The sequence below is a fragment of the Triplophysa rosa genome, linkage group LG16 (genome assembly GCF_024868665.1).
Source record: "Triplophysa rosa linkage group LG16, Trosa_1v2, whole genome shotgun sequence".
Taxonomy (NCBI): Eukaryota; Metazoa; Chordata; class Actinopteri; order Cypriniformes; family Nemacheilidae; genus Triplophysa; species Triplophysa rosa.
In genome coordinates, this window is record NC_079905.1 from 18,812,301 (window position 1) to 18,824,069 (window position 11,769).

Consider the following 11,769-nt stretch of genomic DNA (forward strand, 5'->3'; position numbering starts at 1 on the left):
TTGCTGCAGTAATTCAGGCAAAAGGAGCCCCAACTAAGTATTGAGTGCTGTACATGCTCATACTTTTCATGTTCATACTTTTCAGTTGGCCAAGATTTCTAAAAATCCTTTCTTTGTATTGGTCTTAAGTAATATTCTAATTTTCTGAGATACTGAATTTGGGATTTTCATTAGTTGTCAGTTATAATCATCAAATTAAAAGAAATAAACATTTGAAATATATCAGTCTGTGTGTAATGAATGAATATAATATACAAGTTTCACTTTTTGAATGGAATTAGTGAAATAAATCAACGTTTTGATGATATTCTAATTATATGACCAGCACCTGTATTATTAAATTACCAACGGAGTTTGTTGTCTTGTTTGGTGGGCGTATTCATTTCATTTTTATTTTATTAAACAACACAAAATAACATGTTTATTATATTTGTACGAACAGAGTTTTAGCTGTTTTAAAAACATGCATTAATAAGTATTAGTTGAACTGAAGGTGTTATAATAAACCCGAAACGCACGTGATCGTCGTCTAGCCAATCATGAAAAGCCATGTCGTCATCACAGCCTGGTGCAGCCGCTCCTGAGATGCTGCTCCGGTTGAGCAAGCCGGCTATGGGATGAATTTAGTATCAAAATGATTAACAAATGCATGCACAGTCATCCGTGAACGTGATACAAGTTACACTTGTATTTTAGTATTCACAAACAAATGCCGTATGATTTGAATCTGTGAAATTTAGATTGTAATAAACATGAGGCGATTTGTACACATAGAGACAGATTTGTGAATACAATGTTTTATTTTGTGTTCATGTATAATCATTTTGCGCATACCAATGAGAAGTTGGTCCATTCATCCTGTTCTGTGCATTCGGATTTTGAGACGTTCTTTACGCGGTTTTGCATTGCACAATCCACACACAAACAACTTCAGATCCACGCACAACCGTGCATAAACTACGCCTACCACTAGATGGCAGTCTGACGGAGCGACGAAGAGGTTTGCGGCAGAGGTTGCGCTAGACTTTTCATTGTCCGTCATTTTGAACAACGTTATCGTTGTGTTAATATAAAAAGTGTAAAAATATTTTCAGTTCGTTTTGAAACTATTGCGAAACAGATTAGACGGTGGTGAGACGGCATAGTCTAATGACTTGTTTATACACAAGTCTCCACTGATCCCGTTTTCCTGATTGGGCGAGAGTCATTTTGACGGATTACAATGAGGGCAATTTGTAATTCCCTGTTATGTCAAATTGGTAGCATCCAATCATTTCCTTTTATCAGAACGTGATCGTAAGTGACCAGAGGAAAGGGCGCATGTTTCCCCATTCATTACTCATAAACGTCTCGCCCATTCAGGAAAACGGGATCAGTGAGACCCGTGTATAAACAAGTCATTTGACTATGCCGTCTCACCACCGTCTAATCTATTTTGCAATAGATTCAAAACGAACTGAAAATATTTTTACACTTTTCATAATAACACAACGATAACATTGTTTGAGGATCTGATTCTGCAATGCATGCATCTGTCACTTAATCAGACCCCCGCGTCGCGTGCTCACATACACACAGGCGCGCACAGTGGCGCGGTGTTTACAAACTTTTTTCCTTCAGAGAGAGAGATAGCGACTAGCGTTATTTTGGATAAACCTTAACTTTAAGTACTGGGGAAATGTTTCTCTGCGTCTTTTCCGTTCAGTGAGTGGCAGAAGCAGCACATTCATAACAAAACAGCATCTTAAAGTAACTTGTAAGTAAATTAATAAATGATTAAAAAACAACATTTCAAGCACCTGTCATTGTTACTGTTATGATTATAAACATTTGTCTGTAATTATTGTTTTATGTCTGACAACAGAAACAGTAAGTTCAGTAAGTTCAGAGAGTAAACGCGTGTACATAGTGATGATGTCACAAACATGCTAATTAGCACGTAACATCAACCTTGGACCATAGTGACGGGTAAAAATAAATTATGACGGATTTTTTTATGAGCCTGTTCGTCAAAATGACAGACAATGAAAAAGTCTAGCGCCAACCTCTGCCGCAAACTTCTGCATCGCCCCGTGAGACTGCCATCTAGTGGTAGGCCGTAGTTTATGCACGGTTGTGCGTGGATCTGAAGTTGTTTGTGTGTGGATTGTCCAATGCAAAACCGCGTACCCTGATAGCACACATACATCTGGCTTACGTCTATTTGAAGTCTGCATTTACATCTGCAAGACATCTACAATACATCGTTTGCTCATCTGCAATACGTCTCGGAGATGTCTGCTGTCAAACGTCATATAGACATCTAGAAGATGTCTGTAAGATGTTTATGATTTAGAATGGATATAAAGCTGCTCTTTCTAAGATGTTTAGCAGATGTTTTTACGCAGCAGATCTCCAGATCTTTAGCAGACGTATTACAGACTTTCAGACGTCTCCGAGACGTATTGCAGATGAGCAAACTATGTATTGCAGATGTAAATGCAGACCTCAAACAGACGTAAGCCAGATGGATTGTGCTATCTGTGTAAAGAACGTCTCAAAATCCGAATGCACAGAACAGGATGAATGGACGCGCGTTGCAGGATACACAAATGCACAACTTCTCATTGGTATGCGCAAAATGATTATACATGAACACAAAATAAAACATTGTATTCACAAATCTTTCTCTATTTGTACAAATCGCCTCATGTTTATTACAATCTAAATTTCACAGATTCAAATTATACGGCATTTGTTTGTCAATACTAAAATACAAGTGTAACTTGTATCACGTTCACGGATGACTGCATGCATTTGTTAATCATTCTGATATTAAATTCATCCCATAGCCGGCTGTTCTCGAAATGCTCTAGCGGTACTTTGATGCCACACGTGAAGGTCACGTGGCATCGGCGCAGGTTCAAGTCCTACAAAATTTCTAACCAGCATGCACTGCTTCAAGGTTAGATTTCGATCGATCTGCGCAGCGCCGCATCAAGTCGAACAAGCCTATTTATTGATAATCAAGAAGTGATGTGTGCTTTCGAAACAGGCTTCATGAAGCTTTGAAACCCGTGTCAAATCTTTTGTATCGAATCAGTGCAAGCGCGTTTCAAACTTGCTAAGTCACGTGATTTTTTGCAAACGAGGCTTCGTTACGTCTTTACTGTTTCGAAACGTTTCAAAACTCGACGACATTTCGCCACTAGGGGGTGTTGATCTGAAAGTAAACTCATAAACCAGTGTCAACTGTAAATCGAGAAATAAAAACCAAAAATAACCATTTGTTGTGATCTATGGACAGTGATCATCTTGGGATAAGTATCACCTAATGTGAAATCTAGCCAAATTTTACTAAACAAACAGAGCCCTATGTTGTGTTATTGATATTTGTTGGATAATTTGTTATTTGACATACATTATATATGAGTGCAGTAAAAAGTCAAAGGTCAATTGTAGCCTATGGGACCATTTTGAGAACAGCCTTGTGAGGTGTGTGATGGCAAATCATGACACTTTTTAATGTTGAAACATGCACTCCTTCCACCTTCATTTATTGGATTGGCATAGGTGTAGCCAAAACATCTGCTGTTCTTAAGGATACTTAAAACTCAAAAAAAAAAAAAAACATAATAAAGGAACACAAATTTTTAAATGATTCCTAGAATTATGTGAAGACTTCAACACTTCAACCAAGATTAGAACACTCGAGCACGCCATTCCAGAACACTAACCACTCCCCAGCACACTCAAACAAGCACACTCACGAGCACACAGATTGTAATGCGTCAGCGATTGTCAATCGTTGTTAAATAAGTGTTTTAGAGCAACACGCGCAAATGACCACTAGGTGTCACCGTGGAGACGGGTGTCGAAATGTGATTCAACGGTTTCATTTCACGAAGCCTCGCTCTGCCCACCGCTATAATCAAGCTGATTGGATGTTGTTGCGTGCGCTAACCTTTTCATCCAATCGTCTTTCAACCCGTTAAGACTCTTTTGCGCGTGCACAATGCCTTGTGTGTGCATGACAAGATGACGTAATAGCAAGTATATATGTGACAGCTCTCCCCGCCCCTTCTCTCCCGAAACCCCCAGCTGTTAGTGCTGTGTGAGTGCGTGTGTGCTCCGGAGCTCGCCTCGGCACACATTATATAAAAAATAAAAAATATAAAAAAAACAATAAAACTTTTAAAAACCCCAAAAAATCTTATTTTTCTTTATACAAGTAAGAATCGGTGAAGCAGGAGAAGGAGGCCTAAAACAACGCCGCAAACCCGAAGAAATAACGACAGTTTTAAAGGACGTCAGTGAGCATCTGAAGGCCTAGCGGTTTGCTATATTCGTCGGTTTCGGAATTTCTAGCGTTTTTAAATTATTGCCCTCAATATTAGTCATTTTAAACGCTTTGAAAAGATTTTGTTTTGGACTACTTTTAAATGTGGAACATTGGCTTACTGAAATTAGCCTGACAGCTAACATTGTGGTAACGTAACGTTAGTCGAGCTCACGAGCTAGTGCACCGAAACAAGTCACGTCCTCCGAGTCTGTAAATTGACATCGAAAACAAAATGAACCCCAGTGCTCCCAGTTACCCCATGGCCTCTCTGTACGTGGGGGATCTGCATCAGGACGTGACCGAAGCCATGCTGTACGAGAAGTTCAGTCCGGCCGGTGCCATCCTCTCCATACGTGTGTGCAGGGACATGATCACCCGCAGATCGCTCGGTTACGCCTATGTCAATTTCCAGCAACCGGCAGATGGTGAGTGTGGTGTAAATAACGTGTTCGATTTCATGCGGCGCTGCGCAGACTGATTGTTATGACATCAAATACTGCGAGAGAGCGATTCATCATCTGAACTTACGAATCGCTCTCGCGGTACTTTAATGTCAAACGTCGATCGATATGCGCAGCGCTGCATAAAGTAGTTAACGTCTAATGCCTTGAACAGTAATGACACGTTGAAATATTTTACTTAGTGACTCTGTTAGATTATTTATATCCAAGTGTGTGCTCTGGTTGCTTAGTTTTGCATGACAGAAGTGACTTGTATGTAGAGTATGTTTGTATGTAGTGCGAGGGTGGAGCTGAGAGAGTGGAATAAAATATATCAACAACACAACACATCGGGTGCTGTCAGGAGGATTTTCATCGATTACATTAAAATGGATGTTTGTTCTTTCGGAAATATAGTTAGGCTGTAGCGGAAATTTCCATTTGTTCTAACGTTTTCTTGACTGGTGAAAATGGTCACGTGAAACTAATAGAATTTGGGTCAGACATAACGTTCGTATGGTATACGCTAACGTTGCATTTGCGGGATGCATTTTGCAAGCGACTTTATTTCATCTATACATTCTCTGGGAACCCATGACCTCTGCGTTGCTAACATACGCAATGATGTACTGTACCCATTGAGTTTTTTTGGGGGGGGGTGATTCATATACACAGGATTGTGGAGGCAGACAGGAGCATGAGGGTAAGACATGACCCGGGTGAGACTCGAACCCGAGTACCCATGATGTGTATATGTGTCGGGAGCGCTGACCACTGAGCTCTAACACCCCATTGAGTTACTTCAAATGTAACCTTTAAATGTTTGAACATAACCTTGTTTTCACATTCTACGTAGTCTTCCTTATCATTTTCAAATCATGGTTGCATAGCACAAGGTCAGAAATACATGAGGCTCAGATTCTCTCATAATTTACCCTTGTGCCATTCCAGATGTTTATGACTTCCAGACAGTATACTTAGACCGTCTCTTTGGTGACATTACAGAATTTTAATATTGAATTATTTGTGTGTGTTCGACAGAAAAAAGGAAGTCATTCACATCTGAAATGGTGTGAGGGTAATTTCTTTTTTGGTTAAATTAATTGATTGATTTACAACTGCTTGCTTTAATTCACAGCTGAACGGGCTCTAGACACTATGAACTTTGATGTCATCAAGGGCAGACCTGTCCGCATCATGTGGTCCCAACGTGATCCCTCTCTGAGAAAGAGCGGTGTTGGCAACATCTTTATCAAGAACCTTGATAAATCCATCGATAATAAGGCCCTTTATGACACCTTCTCTGCATTCGGCAACATCTTGTCATGCAAGGTAAAAGACTGATGTCTTTAAAGGTTTGCTGTGATTAGAATGTGATTATTAATGGTGCAGACCTACCAACCTGGCATTTTGACCTCAAAGTACGCTGTTACGAGTTGTCACTCTAAACCAGTGGTTCTCAAACTGGGGGCCCCAAGATGGATCCAGGGGGCCACTGATTTTGTGGCATTTTATGAAATATATAATTTTTTTCATAGATTTTATGCTATCAAACATCAGAAAAATAAGACTTCCAACCAAAATAATTAATGTTCCAGCATAACATTGAATATGTTTTTGGTTTAATTACAATTCTAAGTTTAAGATTACAAGTCTTTATTTGGGGGGGGCCACAAAGCGATGAACTCTACACAAAGGGGGCCTTACCAACGAAAATGTTTGAGAACCACTGCTCTAAACTATGCAAAAACTGTGATGCACACACGCAGTACTCAAATCAGGCAACAGCAAAAAAGAGAGAGTACTACCAATCATAGCGCTGGGTTTAGTCCCCAAATATTAAGCAGGTATGATTGACAAATGGTATTGACAAATCATTAAAGAGACTGCAAATCAACAGCAACACAAAGTCCCGCACAAAAGAAAACTCAATTCCGGTATCGCGAACTGTCGGAGATGCGTGCGCTGAGAAAACCGCAAGACGTGGGTAAGTGAATTATCAGGAAATTTTTACTTTGGAGTGAACTACTCCTTTAATTTCATTTGTAGGTATTTTATTACATTTATTCGTGCTATTGCTCGTAATTTGATTATTTGTTGTTTTTTATTACTTGCTGATTGGTTGTCTTCATTGTTTGATTGTTCATTGTCTATCAGTGCTGTAGTACTTGAGTCCGGACTCGAGACGTTTTTCTGTAGTCTCGGACTTGTCTTGGACTCGTTGGTATCTGCACTCGGACTTGGTCAACCGAGTCGGATGATTTTTTTCTCCTTCCAAACAAAACCATTGATGAAGCATATATGTTTGCTTTAGTTGGACTCTTGACTTTCATTGGCGGAAGTACGTGTTTTTGGTGTGTTATAAGTTGCCCATGCATGTATTAGACACGTAAAATTGCACAAATGAAAGTGTGGGAACAAAAGATGCATTCTATCTAAAAGCGATTGCTCAACCAGACTTGCCTGAAATGCCTTGTGTAACCACACCCCGGCGAATCTACGTAAGTTCGTAACATGATTTGACTAAGACCGCCCAAATCTACACGTAGTTAAGGTGGGCGTAATTGTAAATCTCATTGTATCGCCTGTCAGTACAATTGCTTTGGAACCTGATGTTCCAAATATGGTAAGAGGCGTTACATTTCTGTGAAATGCTTGCAGTATTTGACCAATCACTATGCACTGGTGAACTGACCAATCATAGCACACCTCGCTTTTCAGAGCGATCAGCTTTGTAAAAAATCAGCGTGTTTCAGAGAGGCGGGGCAAAGAGGAGATACAAACATGCACGGTATGTGGAAATACAAAGTTTTTTAAACTTTAAATGGTGTATACACATTGAGTTGCAATGAGAAAGTTAATTCTCTTTCCTCTTGGAGTAGGTTACTTTTTGTGATGGGTGTCAAGCTGTAAAAAAGATGATAAATAATACTAAATTAAGTTGATGACTGATTTGAGTGTTCTGGTTCACAACGCTAAGATACTGTGCCAAATTAAACCGTAAATTTTCCTGACATCAACACTCATCATACAAACCTCAACAATGGTGACAATCATCAAACTAAATCAGATAAACAGATTAACTGCAATGCATGCTGGGAGTCATGAATGAGTTTTGTACTATGATGTTACACAGTAAGCCTTGCAGCATGAAGCTTTCTTTTGTTGATTGTCACTGTTGTTGAGTTTCATACACTGATTCTTGATGATTGATTCACCAATTAATTTTTTTGTGTGTTTGTGTATTTTCTGTCAATTCAAAGAAGTATATTAATCCATACCACTGCTTTAATCTCACACTGTAGTATCACACAATACTCATAAATCAATAACACAATGCACTCATAAGCAATTATTTAGGTAACTGCCCAAAGACTACAATCATTGTCACCTGATCCAATGGATCTTAGTTTTCATTGCCTCAACAATTGTATTTTAGCACACTGTTATAACAGACAATGAAAACCTAATATTAAAACACAAGAATCAAGAACCCAACTAAAGCAAATACTGATCACAATAATGATGGTTTGTTGAAACTTCTGCATTTTTTCAACATTAATTGCAGTTGCAAGTCAACAAGCTGAGAATGGGTCCATTGGCAGCCCAGAATGTGATTGTTACAATACAATAAAAAGACGAAGTTGCACTTGGGCTTCATGTGACTTTGGTGAAATTGCTATATAATATATATATATATATATATATANTAACTGAGCAGATTGTGAAATACTCAGACCGGCCCGTCTGGCACCAACAACCATGCCACGCTCAAAATTGCTTAAATCACCTTTCTTTCCCATTCTGACATTCAGTTTGGAGTTCAGGAGATTGTCTTGACCAGGACCACACCCCTAAATGCATTGAAGCAACTGCCATGTGATTGGTTGATTAGATAATTGCATTAATGAGAAATTGAACAGGTGTTCCTAATAATCCTTTAGGTGAGTGTATATATATACAATATAAAATGACCTAATTTGATCCGCTTTTTGATCATCACAAATAAAGTATGTGGTCTTGAAGAGGAATCTTTTTTCTGTCTTCTGACACAGAAACAGAGGTTCTTGTGAGTGAAGTAAACCAAACAAAGGCATAACTAACAAACAAAAAATGTGTGGAGTGGCAACATGTCACGCCTGCGGTGAATGCCATTAGTTCAAGCAACAGGACAGTTCCTGAAATAAAAAAGAAGTGGTCCGTCTGAAGGTTGCGGCCAAAACCAAAAAAAAGAGGCTTCCCTGTCACCGTCAGAGTGTGTCTTCGACGGGAGGGGTCAGGGTGTGCCCAAGCTGTCCCCACTGGAGACATGGATGGCTTCTATTATAGGAGAAACCAGTGTGTGTGTGGCATTGTGTCTGAGAGGGAGGGAGACACAGACATGGTGGCGACAGGGGAAGCAGGTAAATCACTTTATTGCATATCAGCACAATTAAACAAAATAAAAATAGCACAGAATGTTATTGTTGTGTTGTTGCACTTCCAGAAGATGGAGGAATGCAATTCGATGTGAAGACTCCCGGTGCCAGGTCCGCAGTGGCTGTGGAGTGTCCAGAGGTCGTCCCCAGCACTAGTGCACCACGACCACATGGCACAGGTGGCCGGGTGCTGATTGAGGCTGTCCTCCAAACAGGGACACAATTGATGCAATTGGTCATTGCAGATGATCTTAAAGGGATTATATGGCGCGAATACTTGTTTTTCTGTGTCTTTGGTGTGTTATAAGTTGCCCATGCATGTATTAGACATGTAAAATTGCAAAAATTAAAGTGTCGGAACAAAAGATGCATTCTATTGTGGCAAGGGGGGGGAGACGAGCGGTGAGTGAGTGGCGCTCGCACAAATAATGAACACCTGTGCTGGCGTGGAGAGGCTTAAAAGCAGCAAGGCAGAGACAGTCGGGGAGAGAGACCGGAGCTGACGGCTGGTTGCGAGAGACTCTGTGTGAGTGAGCGGAGAACTTAGAGCAGGGGCTCTGGCCAAGAAAGACTGTTTATCCACGGAAGTGGGAGTGTTTTGATTTAGGTGTGTACAGCGCTTGTGTAAATTATTTATAATAAAAGTTCATAGTCGTCAGCTCTACCCTGATTCCAGCCTCTTCCTTCCTGTTCCCTTGAAGTCTTGTTACACTGGTGCCGAAACCCGGCATAGAAGGAAGTAGGAGCGCCGCGACCGGGGGGTCTGGTCCATCCGGTTCGCCGTTTGCGGAGGTGATTTCCTCACTCGCGGTCCTCCATCAGGAACAACATAGAGCGTTGCTGCAGCTCCGGGAGGACCAGGATGTACGTTTCCAGGCGGTACTCCTGTCTCAGAAAGAGGACCGCGAGTTGTTCCGGAGCTGGGTGCACGGGGCCTTGCGCTGACCTGGTCCTCCAGAAAATGGGCCCACAGGATGATCCCGAGGCTTCCTCGGACTCTTTGAGCGGGTAACGGTCGCGAGGGATTGGCCGGAGGATCAGTGGGCCCTACACCTCATACCGCTTCTTTCTGGAGAGGCCCAGGTGGTGGCGCAGCAGTTACCTCCGGAGAATCTCCTGGTGTACGCTGAGCTGAAGAAGGCCATCTTGCAGCGGGTCGGCCGGAGCCCTGAGGAGTATCACCAGCTATTCCGATCACTGGGGTTGGCGGAAACCGGCCGACCCTACCTCCTAGCTCAGCAGCTCCTGGACTCCTGCCGCAAATGGCTGATGGCCGGAGGAAGCGACGTCGCGAGCATCATGGATAAGGTGATACTGGAGCAGTTCACGACCTGTCTGCCCCGGAGAACAGCGGCCTGGGTCCAGTGCCACCGTCCGACGTCGCTGGAGTCGGCCATCCAGCTGGCGGAAGACCACCTGGTTGCATGCCCTGAAATGGGGGAAAGTTTACCAGCGGTCTCTCTCCCCACGCCCGCAGCCCGACCGATACCAGCACCACGGTCCCGCCCACCGATCCTGCCGAGGGGAGGACCCCGGGGACGCGGAACCTACGGGACCGGACCGACCGATGGAGGGGGAACCTTGGCCGGCAGGTCCGCCGGGCTGGAGACGAGCAGCCACCCCTACGCCATGCCCTACAACCCGCCTGCCTCGTCCTTTCCACGCCAGTTAGCGGGCCCACTCCCTGCCATTGGGGTGGCGGGAAAGCCTGGGCCGGCTTGTTGGCGCTGCGGGGACCCGGACCATTTCCTAGATCGTTGCCCGGTGATGGACGTGGGGACCATGATCCGGGTCCCCGACGAGCCACGAGTTGCCCCTGGTTCGGCTGGCCTGTACCAAATACCCGCGAGATTTGGGGGGTACATACCAGGCTTTGGTGGATTCAGGTTGCAACCAGACCTCCATCCACCAAAGCCTGGTTCGTCTCGGGGCATGGGGTAAAAGCCGCGAGGTTAAGGTGCGGTGTGTTCACGGGGATGTGGTGAAATACCCTTTGTTGAGGCTGCCCATTAAATTCAGGGGGGAAAAGCATAGTGTAGAGGTGGCGGTTAATCCTCACCTCAGGCATCCGCTAATTTTGGGGACGAATTGGCCGCTTTTTCCTAAATTACTGAGGTTATTGTGTGCGGATGCCTCTTGGCGAACGAAGCATGGGAGGGGAGGCGGTGTGCATGTGGGCAGTGTGGTGCCGGGTCCGTCGGAGCCAAACTCCGGGGAGGCGCGTGAGATTGAGAGGTTGGTACTCTCAGATCGCGATGACTTTCCCCTCGAGCAGGCTCAGGATGCGACGCTGAAAAGGGCATTTGATCAGGTTGCATCCATCGACGGACAGCCGGTCCAGCCCACTTGTGCACTCTCCTACCCGTATTTTGCTATAAGAAGGAATCGGTTATATCGGGTGACCCAAGACACCCAGACAAAAGAAGATATAACCCAGTTGTTGATTCCGAAAAGCCGTCGGGAAATGCTTTTCCAGGCAGCTCATAGTAACCCAATGGCAGGTCACTTAGGGCAGGGTAATACACTGAGTCGCCTCATGGCCCGATTCTTTTGGCCGGGCATTCACGACAACGTGCGCAGGTGGTGCGCG

The 11,769-nt window shown here is 43.2% G+C and overlaps 2 protein-coding genes across 3 annotated transcripts in view; both read left to right on the forward strand.

Annotated features, from left to right (window-relative positions):
* The first annotated feature begins 4,058 nt into the window (after nt 1-4,058).
* pabpc1b (poly A binding protein, cytoplasmic 1 b) overlaps nt 4,059-11,769 on the forward strand; it is a 17,639-nt gene continuing 9,928 nt past the window's right edge. The window contains exons 1-2 of the mRNA XM_057354306.1: nt 4,059-4,746; nt 5,900-6,093. Of these exons, the coding sequence (XP_057210289.1) occupies nt 4,554-4,746; nt 5,900-6,093 (387 nt within the window). The 5' untranslated portion in view covers nt 4,059-4,553. The remainder of the gene's footprint in view (nt 4,747-5,899; nt 6,094-11,769) is intronic.
* LOC130566664 (translation initiation factor IF-2-like) lies at nt 8,485-11,763 on the forward strand. 2 transcript variants are annotated; one of them, XM_057354308.1, is made up of 2 exons: nt 8,485-9,786; nt 9,881-11,763. In XM_057354308.1, the coding sequence occupies exon 2, from the start codon at nt 10,449-10,451 to the stop codon at nt 11,118-11,120; it is 672 nt and encodes a 223-aa protein (XP_057210291.1). In that variant the 5' UTR covers nt 8,485-9,786; nt 9,881-10,448; the 3' UTR covers nt 11,121-11,763. The 2 variants fall into 2 exon arrangements, with proteins under 2 accessions (XP_057210291.1, XP_057210290.1); XM_057354307.1 differs by having other exon boundaries at nt 8,485-9,164; nt 9,248-11,763.

Bases quoted from the DNA above. Each gene is read 5' to 3' on its own strand.
- LOC130566664 (XM_057354308.1), top strand. From the start codon at position 10,449: ATGGCCGGAGGAAGCGACGTCGCGAGCATCATGGATAAGGTGATACTG.